This window comes from Callithrix jacchus, chromosome 2 (genome assembly GCF_049354715.1).
Source record: "Callithrix jacchus isolate 240 chromosome 2, calJac240_pri, whole genome shotgun sequence".
Classification (NCBI taxonomy): Eukaryota; Metazoa; Chordata; class Mammalia; order Primates; family Cebidae; genus Callithrix; species Callithrix jacchus.
In genome coordinates, this window is record NC_133503.1 from 135,595,690 (window position 1) to 135,618,933 (window position 23,244).

A 23,244-nucleotide genomic window follows, 5' to 3' on the forward strand; every position below is an offset into this window, starting at 1 on the left:
TGCAGATAACTCTTATAAGTACCTAGGTTCAGAAAATTATGTAAATGATGTAGTGTTTTTCTCAGGGTATCACATCAGAGACATAGATAGTGTTGATCCCTCATTTGACATTAATTTCAATAATTGAGCAAAGGACCAAGGATTGTCTAGTTTTTCTGCTTTGTAGTTTCTGTATCCTTGAAACTAGAAGGTAAGGTCCATGGAAGATACATTAAAACTATGTAAACAGTAAGATACCATCTCACACCTGTCAGAATGGCTATTATTAAAAAGTCAAAAAACAACAGATGCTGAGGTTGCAGAGAAAAGGGAACACTTGTATATTGGTGGTGGGAGTGTAAATTAGTTCAATCCTTGTGGAAAGCAGTATGGTGATTTCTCACAGAGCTAAAAGCAAAACTACCATTCAACCCAGCAGTCTTATTACTGGGTATATACCCAGAGGAATATAAATCCTTCTACCATAAAGACATATGTACTTAAATGTTCATTGCAGCACTGTTCACAATTAAAAAAAGGAAAGAGACATGGAGTCAACCTAAATGTCCATCAGTGACAGATTGGATAGAGAAAATGTGATACATAGACACCATGGAATACTGTGCAGCCATAAAAAAGAATGAGAGCATGTGTTTTGCAGGAATGTGGATGGGGCTAGAGAACATTATCCTTAGCATAGTAATGCAGAAACAGTACCACATGCTCTCACTTATAAGTGGGAGCTAAATGGTGGAAACTCATTAACACAAACAAGGGAACAATGGACTGTGAGGTCTACCTGAGGGTAGAGGGTGGGAGGAGGGAGAGGAGCAGAAAAGATAACTATTGGGTACTGGGTTTACTACTGGGTGGTGAAATAACCTGTACAATAAATCCGTATGATACATGTTCACCTACCTTCACATTTACCCCCAAACCCAAAATAAAAGTTAAAATAAAAGACTGTAATAATCTTATTTCCTCATCATCATTTTCTCTTATTTAGCAATTATTTATGATGCCTCCCCTACTCAGTCTTTTTTTAATGTTTGCAAAGTAGTGATTTTTTCAATGCTGCAAACATTGCAGAGTTTATCAGCCAGCACTATATATATATATATATATATTATTGCGTTTTAGATTTTGGGGTGCACAAGAACAGAAAATCAAACAGCCAGCATTTTACTATTAAAAAACAAACAGTGCAAGTCAGTCATTTGAGAAAAAAATAAAAATAAACAAAATCCAGTCCTTTTTTCTCCCGTTAAATAACATAGGGGACTTACCTGTTTCTGCTTAATATTGAATGTGTTATCTATTGTACTCATATATTTTGATAATCAAATTGTCCTAGATGGAAGCACCTTTGAGCTGATTCCTTGGTTATTTTGACATACCCACTGGCTTTTTTTTTCTCCTTACTTTCAAGCTCAAGATTTTTCTGATTCATCTTATCTTATACCTCCCCTGCCCCATTCCTGAAGTTAGCCGTTTATCTGAGGAGCCTTGCCTGCTTTGGATGGGGAAATAGTATCAGATGGGGGTAGAGGATGAGAGTTTTCGCTACTCAATTTAGGCTTTGCCTTGATCTTTCTGTTTTGAACCTTTTTCTTCGGCTTTCTTTGATAGCGCTTACTTTAGGGGTTTTTTCAATTCAACATATCCAAACAGAAAACCTCTTAGTCCTGCTAGAAGGGTAATTTGGCTATTTTTAGGGATGGTGTTTAAGCAGACTAATTGCTTCTTACTTTTAATTAGTTCTTCTGTTTATCGCTTCAGAGGAATCTGAAGTTAGAAATTGCTGATTCTCATTCTTTTTTATTCTTTCTGTGGGTCTTTGGAACAAATAGGATTGCTTCTTATCCTGTTCTCCCTCACTGCACACAGGTTTCCCTAGTTACCTGTAACATCTTAATTTGCTCATTTGCTTTCAGATATCTGAAATGTGATTGAATTCTCTTTTTTTGTTGTTGTTGTGCTCTTCCTTCTTATTTTCTTTTGTTTGTTTTTTTTTGAGGCGGAGTCTTACTCCATTGCCCAGGCTGGCGTGCAGTGGCAGCATCTCGTTTCACTGCAAAGTTCACCTTCAGGGTTCAAGCAATTCTCCTGTCTCAGCCTCCTGAGTAGCTGGGATTAACAGGTGCCACACCACCACACCTGGCTAATTTTTCTATTTTTAGTAGAGATGGGGTTTTGCATGTTGGTCAGGCTGGTCTCGAACTCCTGACCTCAGTTGATCTGCCCACCTCAGCCTCCCAAAGTGCAGGGATAACAGGTGTGAGCCACTGTGCCCAGCCTCCTCCTCATTTTCTTATTTCTAGTTTGATGTCTTTTCTTATCTTTTAAGTGGGGTTTGTTAAGTAAGTAAAGATGATTATATTAATCTGCCATATTTACCCACCAGTCTTATGTATTTTATTTATTAATTTTTTGAGATGGGGTTTTACCATGTTGGTCAGGCTGGTCTTGAACTCCCATCCTCAGGTGATCTGCCCGCCTTGGCCTCCAAAGTGCTTGGATTACGGGCGTGAGCCACCATGCCTGTCCCAGTCTAATGTATTTTAAAATGAACATTTTTTCCTTTAACAAAAGTATTATGTATGATTTATGGAAAATACAGGTAAGCAAATGAAAACAATTAGCCCTACTCATAGTTTATAGGTAGTTATTGTTAATTCTTGATGTGTTTTTTTTATACATACAAAGTTGCTTATTAAAATAGCTGGATACTATTCCATGGAATAGGTATCCTGTTTTTAGAGTTTTTTGCTTGTTTATTTTATGCCTTATTAGACCTTTACTGTCATTGAACTGACCTGTGAACTTATTTGTGCTATATATCATTACGGTTGGGACATTGGGGGTAAGCAATAAGGCAGTTACAAAACCCCAGAAATTTTTAGAAATAACACTGAGGTTTTAAAAACTATGTCAGAGGAGACACTGATAGTATATAGTTCATGTCTTTCATGAACTAGGATGTAGTTTCATGGAAACACAACTGAGAGAGTAGAAAACCTAACCAATATACTTTATCTAAAAAAAGACTGTTTCTGTGTCATATATTTCAACCTGCCCTGTTTTCAGCCCAGCTTTACCCTTGATGTTAAGGATCAGGGAAAGCCAAGTAAAGGGAGAGCCAATAAGCAGAGCAGTATCAAAATGAGACCAACACATTTAGAAATTTACTTACAAAGAAGGTTTACAAGAGAATACAAACTTCAGAAGAGCCAACTCCCTGAATAAAAATGCTGTCAGTTTTAAAGGGGGGAAAATAAGATTCCAAAGTTTACGTCTAGTCTCTACATAGTAGGAAAAACAACAGTTTTTCATACGTTTCATCTGATTATCATATCTGCAAAGGTCATTATATATCTTTAGATAACACCTTTGCAGAAGTCAAGGATAAAGGGGTTGTTAGAGAGTCAGTAGTTAAAGGAACAGTTCAAGTTTTTGTTAATTTGGGAATTTGGGGGACTTTAAATATAAGTGGGATGACTGGATTTTTTTTTTCTCCATCTCAGAGTACAAAGTATTTTTTCCTCTCGAGTGTGATGTGCAGACTTTCCATAATTACACAGATCAAGGCATCAGTTTTGTCTCCAAAGAAGGACATTACGCATGGAAAAGAAAAGCCTAAGTATTTTTTACTGTTTCCAGTGTTACTTAGCGTAGGGAGTTCCCTGACCAGCCAGAGTATTTTACTATCCAGTCCTTATGGTTTTGTTATATCCAACAAGTTATCATTTTGATCACCTAACTACCTTTGCTCTAGTTTCTTATTTTCAAGCCGTTAAATCAGATGGGAAGCATATGTGAAGAGGTGGGAGTTAGAGGTTGAAATTTTAGATAAGGTGACAAAGGAAGGGATTCACTTGAGTGAGTACCTTCTGGAAGCAACAGATAAACAATGAATGTATTTGGAGGGGAGTATTCTAGGAAGAGGATAGAGTGGCTCTGAGGTTAAGTCAGGGGTATAGAGTTTGTCATGGAGAGCGTTGAAGGACTTTGAACAGAGGAGTGACATGATTTGGTTTTCCTTTTAATCATTCTGTTGTATATAGTAAATATATGGTAATAGGTAGTGATAGGTACAAAAAAAAAAAATCACGATTTCTGTGCTTCTATATCTTCCCAGAGTTGGTATATAGTTATCTGAAGCCCAGCGTTACAAATTGGAATTTAAAAATGCAACCTCTTTAACTTATCATTTAATTCATCTACAATTTAAAATGCTTTATGCTGCCAGATTATCTAAAACATGTTTCCTTTTTCCACCTGTTTGTGTTTTTATGTTACATAAATAATCCCTATGAATTGATAAAGACACATGTTTTAGAGAAGATTGTATTGTTTCAAAGCTAAATTAGTGTTTTTTAAAGCCCGATTTTATTTTTTATTGAATAAATTATAGGTTTTTTAAAGTATGTAGCTGACATTTGAGTGCTTTTGCTGAGCCAAGCATTGCTCAAAATGTTTTCACTTTTTGCACATACAAAATGTAGATTATCACATTCAGTCCTCTCAAAAATCCAGTGAAATAAGTTTTATTATTACCCCCACGTTCATAGATAAGGAATTGAAACTTCAGGGAGTTTAAGTAAATTTGCCTAAGGTTGCAAAACTCTATATACCATCTCTGACCTTTGATAGGCTGGAAAGTAAATAGAAGAGTTTTGTATATGAATATACTGATTCCAGGGAAAGCTAAATTGGTAATTGTTGAAAAAAAGAAAATAAAAAAGGCTAATAGTAAGCCCCTAAGCAGGAAAACAAATATCTGAAAGAACAGACCCTTTGTCAAGTTTAAGGAAAAGGGACCTAGGAACAATATAATTTTCAAAGGACGTTAATCACCCTGTTTTGTGAAAATGCCTCAGGAGCCATTTGGTGAGAGTGGCAATGATCTTGAGGGGAAAATAAAACTGGTAGGGCTCTTCTTTCCTTCCCCATTCCCATACATTTTAAAAATATGTAGGTATTAAAGTTAAGATTTGGCAAGGTGGGGCAGTAGCAGACAGGATTCTATCACTTAAAATGGAAATTGGAAAAACATTACACTAAATTGGGGGGCTACTGGCCACTGAAAGTTGTTTCACTCTATTTTGATCCCATGTTGAAGCTTTTATATTAGATTTTTCTGGATAGGATTCTTACAAGGATCACATTTACCAGAAAATTGAAATGGCTGGTTATCATGGCATTTGTTCCCTTGCTATAAATCATGAAATTATCAGTATGGTATGTTTATTGATATATTCCTAAATCTCTTGGAAGCATCTTAGGTTAGACTTAAAAGTCTCTCTGTATCTGGGGCAGTGACAAGATCTAGTTTATGGATTTGTAAAACTTTTTACATGCTTTGGACTGTGGGTATTTTCCCAAGATCATACCATGTATGTTAGGTACTGGATATAGCCAGTTGGCCTCCTTTTAACACCTCAGTCTTCATTGTGTCATTAGCCTGCCTGGTATATGATAATCTCATGTAGTCTGTTATACTACATGGAGTGCAGTGGCATGGTCATAGCTCACTGCAACCTTAAACTCTTGGGCCCAAGTGATCCTCCTGACGTACCCTCCTCATCCACCAGCAGGCTAATTTCATTATTACTAAGACTAAATTCATTATTCTTCAGAATGGATTAATGCTAAAGTCATTTATTTTTAACTGACTTTTGTGATGTACTAAGAGAATAGTTCTTCTACTTGATTAAGCTTTGGGTTCTACTAGCAGGTATTTTGATTACAACTTTATTTCACCAATATATAACAATGTTTAAGATTGACAGCCAGTCCTTTTACTTTAAAGTAACATTTTTTTCATTAAAAAAATTGTTAAAGTTGATATAAAATTACTTGTTTATTGTATACAACATGCTTTTTTGAAGTACATATACATTGTGAAATGGTTAAATCTAGCTAAAAAATATATTAACTCACAGTTACCATTTTGGCAGTGAGAAGACTGAGAGCATCCACTCTCAGCATTTTTTAAGAACATAGTATGTAATCATTAACCATAGTCACCATGTTGTACAATTGATCTCTTAAACTTAGTCCTCCTATCTAACTATAAGTATGTTATCTGTCCTTTAACCAACATCTCCCTAACCCTCCTCACCTGCCAAACTCTCCAGACTCTGGTAACCACCATTCCATTCTCTACTTCTATGAGATCAACTTTTGTAAGATGCTACACATGAGGGAAATAATGCATTATTTGTCTTTCCGTGCCTGGCTTATTTCACTTAATGCCCTCCAGATTCATTCATGTTGTCAAAAATGACAGAATTTTCTTCTTTTAAATTCCCGAATCAGTCAGCTTTGGTGGCTCATGTCTGTAATTACAGTACTTTGGGAGGTCCAGGCAGGAGGATCACTTGAAGCCAGGTATTCAAGACAGCCTGAGCAGCATAGCATAGCAAGACCTTGTCTCTACAAACAAACAAACAAACAAACAAAAATGAGCTAGGCATGGTAGAATGTGCCTGCAGTTCTAGCTACTGAGGAGGGTAGGGCAGGAGGATCACTTGAGCCCAAGAGTGCAAGGTTGCAGTGAGCTATGGTCATGCCACTGCACTCCAGCCTGGACAACAGAACAAGACCCTCTGTCTGGAAAAAAAAAAAAAGGCTGCATAGTATTCATTTGTGTACATATACTACATTTTCTTTATCCATTAACCTGTTAATGGACACTGAGGTTGATTCCAAATCTTGCTTATTGTGAATAGAGATATAATAAAAGTAGGAAGTACACATCTCTTTAACATATTGAATTTATTTACTTTAGAAACGTACCAAGGAGTGGCATTACTGAATGATATGGTAGTTCTATTTTTAATTTTTTGAGGAACCTCCATAATGTTTTCCTTCGTGGCTCTACTAATTCACGTTCCCAACAAGTGTGGGAAGATTCCCTTTTCTTACCACTCTTGCCAGCACTTACTCTGTTTCATCTTTTTGCTCTTAGCCATTCCAACAGGAGTAAGGTAATATCTCATTATGGTTTTCATTTGCGTTTGCCTGATGATTTATGACATTGAGCATTTTTTATATACATGTTGGCAATTTTTATGTCTTCTTCTGAGATGTTAATTCCAGTGTTTGCGCATTTTTTAACTAGGTTGTTTTCTTGTTACTCAGTTTCTGATACTTTTCTAATATTAATCCCTTATCAGATACATAGTTTGCAGATATTTTTCTCTCATTCTATGGGTTTTCTTTTCACTTTGTTGATTGTTTCTTTTGCTGTGTGGCAGCTTTTTAGTTTGTTGAAATCTCATTTATCTATATTTTATTTTGTTGCCTGTGCTTTTGAGATTTTATTTGAAAATTTCTTGGCAGACCAATGTCATGGAGCATTGTTCCTGTGCTTTCTTCTAGTAGTTTCATAGTTTTAGGTCTTATATTTCAGATTTTAATCGATTTTCAGTTGAATTTTGCATATGGTGAAAAGTAAGCATTTAATTTCATTCTTCTGCATGTGGGTATCCAGTTTCCCCAACACTATTTATTAAAGAGAATGTCCTTTCCCCATTGTGTGTTTTTCACATCTTTGTCAAAAATCATTTAGGTGTAAATGCACGGATTTATTTCCAGGCTCTCTGTTGTGTCTGTTTTTATGCTAGTTACCTGTTGTTTTGATTCCTGTAGTTTTGTGTAGTATATTTTGAAGTCAGGTAGTGTGATCCCTCCAGCTTTTTTCTTCTTGCTCAAGATTCCTTTGACTATTTGGGGTCTTTTGTGGTTCCACATGAATTTTAGGATTACCTTTTCTGTTTTTGTGAAAAATGTCATTGGTATTTTAAGAAGGATTGCATTGAATCTGTAGATTGCTTTGGGTACTGAAGGCATTTTAACAATCAGTCATGTGTCTCACAAAGATGTTTCAGTCATCAGCATACCACTTCTAAGCCAGTGGTTCCATAAGGTTATAATGCGGCTGAAAATTTTCTATCACCTGATGATGTTGTTGCCATGATAAAGTCACAGCTTAATGCATAACTATTTCTGTTTTTAGATAAACAAATACTTACCCTTGTATAATAATTGTCTAGTATTCAGTATAGTAACATGCTGTCCAGGTTTATAGCTTGGAAGCAATAAGCTATACTACATAGCTTAGGTGAGTAGTAAAAGTAATAGGCTATACCATCTAGATATATGTAGCTGACGAAATCACCAAACGACACATTTCTCAGAATATATCCCCATTGTTAAGTGACACTTGACTATATAAATTTTTCTGATTCATGAACATGAGATCTCTTTCCTTTGATTTTTGTCTTCTATTTCTTTCTTAGATGTTTTATAGTTTTTAGTGTAGAGATCTTTCACTTCCTTGGTTAAATTTATTCATATTTCCTTTTCTTTTTGTAGCTATTCTAAATGGGATTTTCTTCATTTTTTTCCCCAGATAGTTCACTGTTATTGTATAGAAACACTGGTAATTTTTTTATGTTGATTTTGTTTCCTGCAAGTTTACTGAATTCATTTATTAGTTCTGACAGTATTTTGGTGGAGTCTTTAGGGCTTTCTGTATATAAGGATCATGTAATCTACAGACAGGAAAAATTTAACTTACTTATTTGTCTTGCCTAATTGGTCTGGCTAGGACTTCTAGTGCTGTGTTGCAAGCACTAGAAGTTGCGGATCTTGGTAGAAAAGTTGAACTTTTCCCTGTTCAGTGTATTAGCCGTGGCTTGTTGCATATGGCCTTTATTGTGTTGAGTGTTGTAACTAATTTCTTGAGTGTTTTTATCATGAAAGGATTTTGAATTTTGTCAAGTGCTGTTTTTCTATCTATTGACTATATGTTTTTTTTCCATCAATTATGTTAATGTGATATACCACATTTATTGATTTGTTTGTATTGAACCATTGTTGCATCATTGTATCACTTAATCATGATGTTTAATTTCCATGTATTTGTGAATTTTCCAAGCTCCTCCTTTTATTGACTTCTAGTTTTATACCATTGTGGTCAGAAAAGATACTCTATATAATTTCAGTTTTCTTTAATTTCTTAAGATTTGTTTTGTGGTCTAACATGATCTATTGTGAGGAATGTCCCATGTGTAGTTGAGAAGAATAATATATTCTGCAACTGAAATGTTTTGTACATATGTGTTAGGTCCATTTGGTCCAGAGTATAGTTTAATTCTGATGTTTTCTTGTTGATTTTCTCTCTAGATCATCTGTCCATTGCTGAAAGTGGGGTGTTGAATTTTCCTACTATTATTGTGTGTAGTGTTTCTCTCCAGATCTATTAATATTTACTTTATATATTTAGGTGCTACAATGTTGGGTGCATATTATTTATAATTGATATTCTCTTGCTGAGTTATCAGTATATATTGACCTTGTCTCTTTTTTACGGTTTTTTTTAAAGTCTATTTCATCTGATAGAAGTATAGCTATTCCTGCTGTATTTTGGCTTCCAGTTGCATAGAATATCTTTTTAAATCTCTTTACTTTCAGTATATATATGTTGAAATGAGTCCCTTATAGGCAATATATAGATGGGCCTTTTTAAAAATCCAACCAGTCACTCTGTCTTTTGATTGGAGAATTTAATCTATTTGCATTTAAGATGTTTATGTATTGATAGGTAAGAACTTACTGCTGCCACTTGTTTAATTGCTTTCTAATTGTTATTTTATACTGATAACAACCTAAAAATAAACTCTTTTTGCTCTACTGCCCCTCAGTGTTTTGAATTTTTAATGTTACAATTTTCATCATCATTGCCAAATTTTGAATATTTGGCAATATATATACCTTACCAAATTTTTAATATTTATATATCTCCAGGTTTGCAAAGTTTTCTGTTCTTATTTGAATAATCCTTCTGCTTGTTTGTCTTTCTCTACCACTCCCTCTGGAACTCTAACAACTCAAAAATTTGCTCTTTTAATGCTGTCCCATAAATTCCATAAGCTTGCTTTATTCCTTTTCAGTCTTCCTTTTTTTTTGACCATATATTTTCAAATAACCTGCCTTCAAGTTCACAGATGCTTTTGAGTCATTGATTTTGCTATTGATGTTCTTTACTGCATTTTTCATTTTATTCATTTATTTTTTACCTCCAGTATTTCTGTTTGATTTTCTTTCCTTTTATTTTTTCGTTTGTTTTCATTGTATTTTGTATTTCGTTTTTTTGTTTTTAGTAGAGACAGGGTTTCACCACGTTGGCCAGGATGGTCTCGATCTCCTGACCTTGTGATCCACCTGCCTCGGCTTCCCAAAGTGCTGGGATGTCAGGCGTAAGCCACTGTGCCTGGCCACAAATAAAGCTTTTAAGAATATTTTTCTGTATGTTTTTGTGTGGACATTAGTTTTCTGAATTTTATTCTCAGCATTCAATAAAGAGGGTCACCTGGAACTAGAAACCACATTAGGTATTTAGCAGAAAGTGTTTAATATCGGAAATTGTTCAAACAGTTATGGGAGAAGTGAAAGCATGAAAGAAAAACATTGAGGTAATACAGAAGTGATAATTGCAAGGACCAGCTTCTACTTCTTAGACTGTAGGAACAAAGGGAAGTGGTTAGGATTATGAGAACCTTTAAGTCTGGAGGGATAGTCCTGCAGAGATGTGACACAGAAGAAAAGTTGCTGCCTGCTGGCATTAGGCTTTCTACACCCAGAACTACCACGGTCATTATAACAACAGACTAAGAACTTACCCTAACAAAAAAGAGTTAGTAAGTAAGAACTTACTAACAACAGACTAAGAACCGCCTGGAATGAGGCTTAAACCTCTGAGCTGAAAGGGCCGTCTAGCTGGTGAGTACTTCTGGAACTCAGAGAAAAGATCTCTGAAGAGTTGAGGCTCAGCTGGAGGGGATTGCTCTTCATCTGCTGTTGTTATCCCAGAAGCTTAAAGGAAATGCTTTGTGCAGCTGGGTCTCAGACATCTAGAAGGGAGATTATACTCTTTGTAACTTATACTCTAATATCCCACTAATCTGTAAAGGAAATGTTGGGGAGTGACACCTCATATAACTAAGAAGTGGGTCATGCATAGCTGGTACTAGTACCTCTGAGGTGTCTAAATGAAGCTGGTTCAGGGAGTTTTAAAAGAATCTGTTGAGTAGAACTGACTGCCACTGCCAGAGTTAAGGACTTTTGCTGGGCAGATGCTGATGGAAGGAAACAATATGCAGACAGGAATGTGCAAGTTCTATCTTGTTCCTGGCTTCTAATCCTTATCTAATGTTCCCACATTGACAGAACCAAATAAAAGGCAGCTGACAAAGGAGAAATGTAGTTTGCAGCATCCTAGTTCCAGTAGCACAAAACCGTATAGAAGGGTGGATTTAAGAGAAATAATAGGTTGTTAAGTGGCATGCTCGTAAAAAAATCCTCTTTTTGCTTTTAAGGAATTATCCACCACATGAGTGGAAGATCTCCTTCAAGTAATCTGTGAGGACCAGATACTTAATTGCTTCTTCCATCCTATATTCTCCCATTTTGTTGACTGCCCTTAGTTAGCATATGGACCATATGAATTAGGCCTAACCTATCAGACTGCTGTGGTATCCTTCTCTATCCCCACCCCCTTCACCTGGTTTTCCTCTCCTGCCTTACTTTGAGTCTGTAACTGGACCAATACAGAGAATCAGGAGACAGGAAATTTTTTCTTCTGAGACTGCTGGCAGCAGGAGTATGAAGTTTCCAGTAGCAACAGTGCCAGCAGAGGCTTACAAGGTCCAGAAATGGAAGCAGTCCTGTCTATAAAAATGGTACCTGTGGTGCAATCCCAGCAGGGGTTTTGTTGCCTAGTCTACCCTGGCTCCTTTCCATTTTCTGATCTTAGTTCTTTGTATTTCTTAGCAATGTGAACTGCCTAATACCTTCTAAATGAATTCCTTTTCTTCTTAAGTGAGCAAGAATCAATTTTTGTGGCTTATAATTTAGAGTACTGATTGAGTCATCTTGTTTGAAGCTAATAGGATTTATTTAACTGTCTTGTTGAGTAAAGAAATTTTAATACTTTGCGTTTATTTGTTAAAACAAAAAAGAGATGCTAGATTTAGACAGTTTTAAGTATTTGGCCTTCACAAGTGTTTGGCAAGATATTTGGAAATTATGAGGTATCCTACTATCAGGGTAGAATAGGGTCAAATCTCCATTGTGATGGTGGTGCTAGGTGTCTATAACTCGTACAGAGAAATCAGCCAACCATTTTTCTAACTGGTAGAACCTGGTAAAGTTACTTGGTATAACCAGTGCTATTAGAAAATAAGTTCATAACTTTAAAAAGGAGAGAGCTAGAGACAGGGATCTCAAAATTGTATATATAAACTTTACGCAAGTCTCTGGTAGGCTTGACTGATCTGGTTGGCTACTCCCACCTGACTGAGAGTAGCCTGAACCATGATCTCAGTCACTGTCTATAATGGCAGAGATGTGAGAGAGCTCAAACTCCATTAAAGAAAACCTGCCATCATTTTATCTATAAGAACCAGGCAAAAGAACCTAGTAAGGAGATAATCCTTAATTAGAGTGCCAGAGAAAAAGAACCTAAAATTCTGATTATAAAACTCTGGGCTAGCTGCAGTGGTGTAAGCCTATAGTCCCAGCCTTTGGGAGGTTGAGGCAGGTGGGTGATGTGAGTCCAGGAGCTCGAGACCAGTGCCTAGGCAATATGGCAAGACCTTGTTTCTACAAAAAATACAAAAATTATCCAGATGTGATGGCATGCACCTGTGCTCACAGCTACTCCAGAGGCTGAGGTGGGAGGATTGCATGAGCCCAGGAGGCAAAGGTTGCAGTGAGCCAAGATCGCACCACTCTAGCTTGGGTGTCAGAGTGAGACACTGTGTCCAAAACACACACACACACACACACACACACACACACACACACACCACTGCTCAAGTCTTACCAGACCACCCTGCACAACATAGCAAGTGTGGACCCTAGGTTTCTGGGTGCCAAGAAGGGGAAAGAAGCTTTAATATCTTTAATATGAAGACTTTAATTATCTGCTTCCTTTCACCCCCATCTCCCATAGCACCCTGTACCCTATTATGTGTAGGGATGTCTGATTTAATCTCTCCAGAGAGTAGAGAGCGGGCCTCTAATGTTACTGTGTGGCAGTAGGTGAGTAGTCACCAATACTTGGGATGGCCATATGGGATTTCAGGGGTCTAGTTGCACCTTCTGATGACTCAATTAATTCTGATATCAGCTCCATCCATGCCTTAGCCTCTAGTGCTACCTGATTCCTCTAGTTCCCTTACTTCTCCAATGTTGTGTGCAAATTGGCTTGATTTTTTTGTCTTTTCTCTTGTAGATTTAAAATTTTCAGTTTTCTCAGGCCTGTGACTCTGGCCCAGTTTTCCCATAGAACTGATGTTTATGATCTCTTTTGCATAAACCTAGCAATTGACCCTCCCAGTCTTGAAATTTGAAAAAGTTACATTTGTCTTTTCTGAAGTCCTTTCTCTGGGAGCCATCCATCAGACCCCCGGGTAGTATCAAAGAACTGGAAACTTACAGATCACTGCACCTGGACAATGAGTTGCCAGAACTCTTACCTGTCATAAGTGCCTAACTAACCACCTACTTCCTGTTGAGCAACTCCTTTTCCTTACTGCCCCCACCCCACACCAAATTCTTGTTCCCACACATGGTTATATGTCTTCCCTGCTCTGTAGACCCCTAATTTTAGTCTGTCAGGGAGATAGATTTGAGAATGACTTCCCATCTCCTCAACTATAGCACCCTATTAAAGCCTTTTTCCCTAGCAGTAATCGTCTCAGTGATTGACTTGCTGTGCTGTGAGCAGCAGGACCTAGTCAAAACCCCAGGTATTTTGGTAACACCTGTTAAGTCATTTACCACATTCTAACTGTAAATTTTGGTGATAAGTTTTTTTGTTTTTCTTTTGGACATTTATATCTCTTTTGTTCCTGTAAGGTTATTTTGGTAGGGAGTAGATATAAGTGCCATGTATTCATTCATCTTTTGAAATTTTTTTGTCCTTAACAATGAATGTTACCTGAGAAAATATGCAACTCACCTTTTTATAGATGTCTTTTTCTGTAGCATGGCATTCTCAGTGGTAGTGATACTTGGTTATTGAGGAGGGATGAAATCTTAGATAAAACAGTGGTTTATAGCTCCCAAAATTCTCATGGACAAAAATCTTATCCTTGGTATTTAATTTTGGGGTAGAGGGTGTGGTGATGCAAAAAGCTTGAGAAACAGTGTTCCATAGCATTTCCTTTATTCTCGAAATTAATTAACTTTATATATTTGTATTGATCTTTCTGTGTCTGTTTTTCCTGGGCATAGTGTATCTTTCTGTTACGTGTGTTACATTCTCATGTTTGAAAACACCAGCAAAAGTATTTGCTTTATCTCCTTTGATACTCATTATTATATTTCTTTCATTTTGTGCTTTTCTCAAATCTGTTTAACATGCCCATAACTTTTTTAACCTGGCTTTTTGTTGCTGCTTCCCACATTTTTAACTCTGTTTCTTTTTACTTAGCTCTGTCAGCTATCTTTTCATCACTTGTCACCTTAATTCTTTACACCTTTTAGTCTTTTTTTTCCTTTAGATCAGGGGTCCCCAAACCCCGGGCCATGGATCAGTACCAGTCCATGGCCTGATAGGAACCGGGCTGCACAGCCTGAGGTGAGTGGTGGGCAAGCCAGCATTACCTCCTGAGCTCTACCTCCTGTCAGATCATCAGCAGCATTAGATTCTCATAGGAGTACGAACCCTATCTTGAACTGTGTATACAAGGGATCTAGGTTGCACACTATTTATGAGAATCTAATGCCTGATTATCGGAGGTGGAACAGTTTCATCCTGAAACCATCTCGCCAACCTGTCTGTGGAAAAATTGTCTTCCATGAAACCAGTCCTTGGTACCAAAAAGTTTGTAGACTGCTGCCTTAGATCATGTATTTATCACCTCTCATTGTTTTCCATTTAATTTTGGCTTCTATCCTATATTTGTTTCTTTCTAATAATTACCTGTCAGCACCAAGACAAGGAGGATGAGACCAGTGAGGGACTTACCTCAATCACAAAATTAAAGGAAGCAAGAAAAAACTCTATAATCAAGATAAATATTTCATTGCAATATTTTTTACAAGACTAAATTACTGTATATGTGCAAAATATCAAAATTTTATATAAAGACAGGATCAGTTGTCTTGAATGAAGCAATCTATTATAAGTTTGGGAAACATATGTGTGTGTAATATAGTGATGTGAACTTTATTGTGTAACATAGCCTCTTAGCCAAATCTGTCATTTCCTTTGCCCTTTAGACTCATCTCTCATTTTTTTCACTTTATTGAGATTTAAAACTTCTGTGTTATTCACAGACTTTCTACATCACTTAAAATTCATGCTTTTTGCTTCTGCACCACCTATGCTTCAGATCACTCATGGTAGAAATGGCTCCCTTGTCTGCATAGGAAGGTGTTTGCTGGAGAAAATGGTGAATTACGAGCTATATGTTATTTTATTTTTCTAAAGCTTTAATAAGGATATTTAACACAATACAAAATGTAAAACATTCTCAGAACTACTGGCTAGAAATTTAACGGGAATGATCATGCAGTAAAAGTTTAAAACTCCTGGGCTACTCATAGCAGTAGACTGATCATCTGCTTTACTTCCTTTACTTGGTTCTTTAGATCATCATTCCCCAGTCTTTTGGCACCAGGAACCAGTTACATGGAAGACAGTTTTTCCATGGAATGGGTGGTGGGGGCTGGTTTTGGGATGAAACTCTTCCACCTCAGATCATAAGGCATTAGATTCTAATAAGGAGTGCACAGCCTAGATCATTTGCATACACAGTTCATGGCAGTTCATGGTCGCGTTCGTGCTCCTGTGAGGATCTAATGCTGCTGCTAATCTGACAGGAGGCGGAGCTGAGGTGGTAATGCTTGCCTTCCTTCTGCTTAACCTCCTGCTGTGCAGCCCAGTTTCTAACAGCCCATGGACTGGTACTGGTTTGTGACCCAGAGTTTAGGGACCTCTGCTTTACATAGCATATATGTTTCATTTTCTCCAAGAAGCTATTCTTGAAAATTAGACTTGATTCTTAAGATTCCTGAATATTTAGAATTTAGTTAAATTTATGATCATTATTTTCTTTATGAAGTTGGACATTATCACTTATGTCTTTCTGTATTTATAATTACTGAAGCAGTATATGTATTGTTTTGTTTTTCCCTTTTGCTTCTTTCTAATACACTCTACCTCCCACTGTAGTCTTATTGCCCAGCATATACTGATTCAGGAAATACTTATCTGAATCCTTTAATCAGTCTGAACTGTGATTTCTTGTCTTAATCTTAAAAGAGAAATTGTGTCATAGCCTAGAGAAGATTGTAGAGTTAGTTTATATGGATTTTGTTAAGGAAAGGAGAGAATAAGAAGTAAACCCTGGGAGGAGTACAAGCAATTCTGTTGAGCAAATAAGTTTTTTGTTTTGTTGCCCAGAGCAGATTCTTTTCTCTCCAAGGTTAAGAACCTTTTCAGGAAAGGATGTTGATTGACTCTCCCAGTGGAAAAAGAGGTGGTAAATGTGATATATTCCTGTCATATTTTAATTCATTTATTAAAATTAAAAACAAGGATGTAAAACACTCATTTTACATATTCTTAAGAAGAGTCAAGAGCACTGAATCAAAAGTTGACATTTTCACTAAATGTTTACACCTTAGTGCAAAGTTTCTCTAGATAGCTCACATAGATCTTATGTGATATTCATTTTATTTTTTCCTTTAGCTGGAAGTGCTCCTGGTAGTTACTGTCAAAGACATGTAAAAGCCTAGAGATTAATTTTAGATACTTAAAGGAAAATGTTAACATTATTTTTATCTTGCTTTGTTAAATTTTATAAAATGTGATAAATGAGAGATACCAAGAATACTTCATGAAATAAAATTATTAAAAATGGGAATTTACTTTTGAATAATGGAGTAAGAAAAAAGTAGTAAATATCTATTCTAAAACTTTGGCTTTTTAAAAATTATGCAGTTGGCTGGGCACAAGTAGCTGGTTCTTGTAACCCCAGTAACATGAGAGGCAAAGGTGGGAGGATTGTTTGAGGCCAGGAGTTTGAGACTAGCCTGGGCAAACAAAGCAAGACTCCATCTTTTAAAAAAAAATTAAAAATTAGCAGGGCATGGTGGTGTGCGCCAATAGTCCCAGTTACTTGAGAGGCATGAAAATCACTTGGTCAAAGCTGCAGTGGGCCTATGATCATGCCATTACACTCCAGCCTAGGCAGTAGAGCAAGACCCTCATCTCTAAAATAAATAAAAATAAAAGGTATCTGTTTGGTGGTGTTCTCACTAGTCAACTCAAAGCATTTGATGAAAAATCTCAGCTGTGCTTTAAAAATAGATGTTTGAAAAAAAAAAAATAGATGTTTGTAGCATATGTGACAACTCATTTGTAAGAGTTGTGAGTGAAATTTGGCTTTTGGTAACTGTGCCTCTGTGCATTCTTATCTGAGATAAGATAAGTTATTTGAGTAGAAAAATAAAAAGTAACAAGTCTCCCACCAGCACAGAATGAGTATGTTCACGTTTTGGCTTTGGGGTATAACACTTCTACGGATATAATTAGCTTTGTTTTTCATTTTCTACTTTTTCTCCACAGCCTCATGATTTTGATGAATGTCGATTTGATATTAGTGTAAATGATAGTGTTTGGTATCTTCGTGCTCAGGATCCAGATCATAGACAGCAGTGGATAGATGCCATTGAACAGCACAAGGTAAGATCCCTAATGTTTATTTGTCCATGGAGAACTAGGTAAGAGATTGTTGACACTGCCTTAAAAAAAATTGACATGTGGCATTAGTTACTGAAACATTGAACACTATTTGGGTGGTAAAGATTAAAGCAATTCATATGTAAATTTTTGAAATAATTTTGTTTTTAACACTTTGGTTGTACTAAGGGTAGTTGCTATGATAAATATTTTTTGGCTGGGCACAGTGGCTCATGCCTGTAATCCCAGTACTTTGGGAGGCCTAGGTGGGTGGATCGGGAGGTCAGGAATTCGAGACTAGCCTGGGCAATATGGTGAAACCACCTCTCTACTGAAAATACAAAAATTAGCCAGGTGTCGTGGCACATGTCTGTAAATTCCACCTACTCAGGCAGCTGAGACAGTAGAATTGCTTGAACCTGGGAGGCGGAGGTTACAGTGAGCCAAGATTAAGCTGTTGCCCTCTAGCCTAGGCAACAAAGAGAGTCTCCATCTCATTTAAAAAAAATAAAAAATAAAAATAAATAAATAGTTTCATTGTTAATTAAAACAAAAATATCCCCTTTTTCATAAAACATATTTTGATTTTTCATTTAGGATTTGATTCATAATAAATACCTTTTTATGATCTAAAGAAAAGGATTTTTGAAATAACATTGGATTATAAAACCCTAACTTGTAAAAGCTTCAGTGTTGACTTTTGTTATAACTATTTGGGTAAATTCTTAGTGCAAACATTTGTAAATCAGTTAATCTTTGTAGATGTGAAGCTGTCTAATGATAAACCTATAGAAAATCTTTTTTATATAAATAATGTAAGGCACATTTATATAATTTAAAGCTAGTCTTTGACTTTTGTTAATATTAAGTAGACTAAAGAAATATATATTACTAAATCTGCATTATTAGCTAAGTCAGTAATATCATGATAAAACAGAACAGACAAAGTTCTAAGTCCACCATGTCATTCTTAAGTATGACTTAAAAGAAGTTTTGCTTGTTTATATACTTGCCTGTACTTGTTCGTTTGAGTTTCACAAAGTTGTAGTTGAAACACCCGTTTTGGTTATTTTTAACAGTCATAAAACACACACACACATACTCCCAAGAAAAACCAGTCTGGCCAGAGATTTCACAATTACATACTTCTTGATATCAACCATGTTACCTTTGTCTCTTGGTTTATTGATTAAGATTTCCCCCAGCTTCGCATCTTTAAAAAAAATAAAAATAAAAAGGCTGGGCGCTGTGGCTCATGCCTGTAATCCAAACACTTTGGAGGCCAAGGCGGGCGGATCACCTGAGGTCAGGAGTTAAAGACCAGCCTGACCAACATGGTGAAACCCTGTCTTTAAAAAAAAAAAGATTTCCCACAGCCTAAACAAAATTGACTGTGTTACCTTTCTGTTTTTCTTTGTTTTAGCTTTAGGACTATATATTTAAACTTTAGTATTAAATGTTTAAAACATTTTCTAAGTCTTAGTTATTTTGGTAATGTTACTTCAGAAAAGGCTAAACATGGAAAAATGATTATTATTTTTCTATTATTTAAGAGAGACATGAGCTAGTATTCCAAAAATCTCAATGCTTTGGAGATAGGCCTTACATGCAACAGTATCTGCCATGTATGACATGTGTGAGCTTGGCCATGGTAATTAACCTCTTCTTCGTGTTTATTCTCAGTTGCCAATGTTGGTACTTTGCTCAAAGTTGTTTTAAGACATAAATGAGATAACATGCAAAGTTACTTACTAGAATGACTGATATATTTTCCCACTTATGGCATATAGGGAAAAGCAAGAGATTTGGAGTCCCAACTAAATTTACTAAATAATACCATCTTGTTTCAGATGAAGAGTTTTGCATTAGGCGAGAGTAGCTAAATGTGCATATAAGTAGAACAGCCTGTTTCGTGTTATTTAATCAGGGCTGGCTGTCTCACTAGTGATTAAAGATGTTATTAAGTAGAATTAATTTCTATATTTCTAACTGAGATGACCTTTAAGGGCAATTTTAATCAGTTGATTTAAATTACAGGGCTAGTTTTTTCTGTTTTAATTAAACATATTTTATTTTGCTCACTTCAGTAAAGGTCAGTTCCTTTGCAAGGCTCCTGTTTTGAGTTTTTTTCCTTTAGTGAAGATTATGCATGAAGCATCTCTTTCTCCTGTACTATTGATTTATTTACATCTTTGAACAATGGATAGATTTAATCTTTGGGTATCCTCAGAACAGTGAGACTTAAGCTGAGATAAAAAATTTCCAGTGATTTTAAGTTCTTGAAAAAAATATTCAACTTCAGGGTTGTTACACATTGTACACTCTTGCTCTTTCTTTTTTTTTTTTTTTGAGATAAGGTCACTCTGTCACCTAGCATGGAGTAAGATCTCGGCTCTCTTCAGCCTCTGCCTCCTGAGCTCAAGTGATCCTCTCACCTTAGCCTCCCAAGTAGATGGACTACAGGCACATGCCACCATGCCTAGCTAATTAATTTTTTGTATTTTTGGTAGAAACAGGGTTTCACCATGTTACCCAGGCTGATCTTGAACTCCTGAACTCAAGCGATCTGCTGGAGTCAGCTTCCCAAAGTCCTAGGATTACAGGCATGAGCCTCCGCACCCGGCTGCCCTTTCTTATTTTTAAAGAAAGTTTATTCATAGACAAGGAGAAATTATTGTTAATTGCTGTTGTTAATGTTATTTAACGTCCTAAAGTAAAATATGTATGTATGCCAACTGAGCAGCCTATCAGTGAATGTTTAAGTGAATTCATATTTAGAATATGAATTCTAAAAGTAAATTTTTGAGTTATTTAACATGTAAGAGGGAGAAATGTGAAATGTTATCACCAAGCACAATTGCTTTTTTTTCTCCTATAGACCAGGGCTAGTGAGATGTTTCTTGATTCGTTCTTCAGTATCATGAAGTCAATACTGTAGAAGCTAAGTTTAGTAATTTTACTATTTAAGTATGCATCATTGTCTTGATACTCTCTGTAAAACTATACAGGCATAATAATAATGGTAGGAGCTATCACTTATAGAAGATCACCAAGGACTAATTATGTATTAAGTGCTTTATGTGTTTTATTTTCTCCCTACTATCCTGAAAAATAAAGGATGTATTATTTTGCAGGAGAGGAAACTGAGGTTTAACTTAAAATTAAGTAATTTGCCTGAGACTGTGCTTTTAGTTCATGATTTCTGAGAATTCGATTTTGTATTAATTCTCTTGTCTGTTACTATTAATAAACCAGTTGTTTATAAACAATTCCCATGAGCTGACCTCCTGCAAATTAGAGTGTATCATCTGAGTTCTGCTATACCAATGGAAGATAAATACGAACTTATTTTTCTTTTTTGCCTATGGATTGTCAAAAAGGACAGTATATTATCTTGGTAATTGTTTCAGTACTGGATTCTGGAGTCTGGCAAATGTGGATTTGAATCCTGGCACTACTGTGTATTAGATTAGTACAAAAGTAACTGAAGTTATAGACCATGATTTTTTAAATCATTTTAACTAGGCTCAAATCTTTATTAATCAAAATAGGAACCATTGCAATCAACACATTTTTGCTAATAAGAAGTAAGTTTGATTATTCCTGTAGCATAAAACTTCATGATTTGGGATTCTGTGAACTCTTGGAAAGCATTTTCTGCATCCTTATGGTTGTGGAAGCATTTTCCCTGCAAAAAAAGTTGTTGAGATACTTGAAGAAGGAAGTAGTAGTTGGTTGGCAAGAGGTGAGGTCAATATGACGGATGAGGCAAAACTTCGTAGCCCAGTTCATTCAACTTTTGAAAGATTGGTTGTGCAACATGCAGTCAGATGTTGTAAGGAAGAATTGGGCCCTTTCTGTTGACTAGAACCAGCTGCAGGCATTGCAGTTTTCTGTGCATCTCATTGATTTGCTAAGCATACTTTTCAAATGTAATGGTTTCACTGGGATTCAGAAAGCTGTAGTGGATCAGACCGGCAGCAAATCACCACACAGTGACCATGACCTTTTTTTGGTGCAAATTTGGCTTTGAGAAGTGCTTTGGAACTTTTTCTTGGACCAACCACTGAGCTAGTCATCACCAGTTGCTGTATAAAATCCAATTTTTCTTTACACGTAACAATCTAATCAAGACATGGTTCTTTGTTGTTACGTAGAATAAGAGAAGATGACATTTCAGAACTACAGTTTTTTTTATTTTCACTCAGTTTGTGAGGCACCCACTCATCAAGTTTTTTTCACCTTTCCAATTTGCTTCAAATCCTGAACAACTATAGAATGGTCAACATTGATTTATTCGGCAACTTCTAGTGTAGTTGTAAGAGGATCAGCTTCCATGATTGCTCTTAGTTGGTCGTTGTGAACATCTGACGGCCAGCCACTGTGCTCCTTATCTTCAAGGCTCTCATCTCCTTTGCACACTTCTTGAACCACCTCTGCAGTGTACTTTCATTAGCACTGGCCCAAATACATTGTTGATGTTGCAAGTTGTCTCCGCTGCTTTATGACCCATTTTGTACTCAAATAAGAAAATCACTTGACTCTGCTTTATTTGCTTTTTGTCTAACATCATTTTCATAGTCTAAAATAAATACATAAACAGCAAGTACTAAGTCATTGGCAAAAAAAAAGCAAGAAATGCACATTAAAATGATTTATAATGTAACCACATTTATTTAAGAATGTATTCCATTATCATATGGCAAATTTCAACAATGCAAAAACTTTAATTGCATTTGCACCAACCTAATGCTAGCTAAGTGGCCTTGGTAAGTTATTTAAAGGAGGAAAAATTGATAGTTTATGGTATATGTTACCATACCCTCACCCCCTCACACCCTAACAAAAATAAGCAAACAAAATAACCTATCCATGATAAACGAAGAGTATTGTACTTTGTGGTTAGCCTGGGCACCAACATTCCAGCTTATTTCAGTTACTTCATCAGTGTACCACTTGACGTCAGTAGTACACTTGACGTCAGTAGTACACTTGACGTTAGTAGTTTTGATGCCATTAGATGGGCTTTTAATGGGCTTTTGTTAGGGTTTACCTGGCAGATTTTAGTTATTTTCAACCTTTGGAAGAAGAAATTGAGGGTTTCTTTTCCTTCCTTCTATGGAGACCCTTGTACTGATTGTAAGTTCTTTGTATTGATCTATTTCACACATGGGCATTCACATACTCTCTACTTGCTCATACATACATACACGTGTGCAAACAAAAGTTTTATTTTACAGGACTTCTAGGCAATAATATTGATGATGGTGTGAAGATAGCTAACATTTTTGAGGATTAATATATGCATAATATGATAAGCTCTTTATATATATTATCTCATTTTTTCCTCACTGTCATGAGATTTAGCAGCATTATCCTATTTTTACAGATTAAAAATTGGGGCATAGAAAGGTTAAATAACTTATCCAAGGTCAATCAGTTAGCACAGGAGCCAGCATTCAGACCTAGGTTCTTCTGACCCAAGAACCAGGGCTTTT

At 36.1% G+C, this 23,244-nt stretch overlaps 1 protein-coding gene across 5 annotated transcripts in view; it reads left to right on the forward strand.

The window, feature by feature from the left end:
- CERT1 (ceramide transporter 1) overlaps positions 1 to 23,244 on the forward strand; it is a 133,093-nt gene that overhangs the window by 27,364 nt on the left and 82,485 nt on the right. For all 5 annotated transcript variants that reach the window (XM_035291387.3, XM_035291389.3, XM_035291388.3 and 2 more), the window contains exon 3: positions 17,633 to 17,749. In XM_035291387.3, coding sequence (XP_035147278.1) covers positions 17,633 to 17,749 — 117 coding nt within the window. The remainder of the gene's footprint in view (positions 1 to 17,632; positions 17,750 to 23,244) is intronic.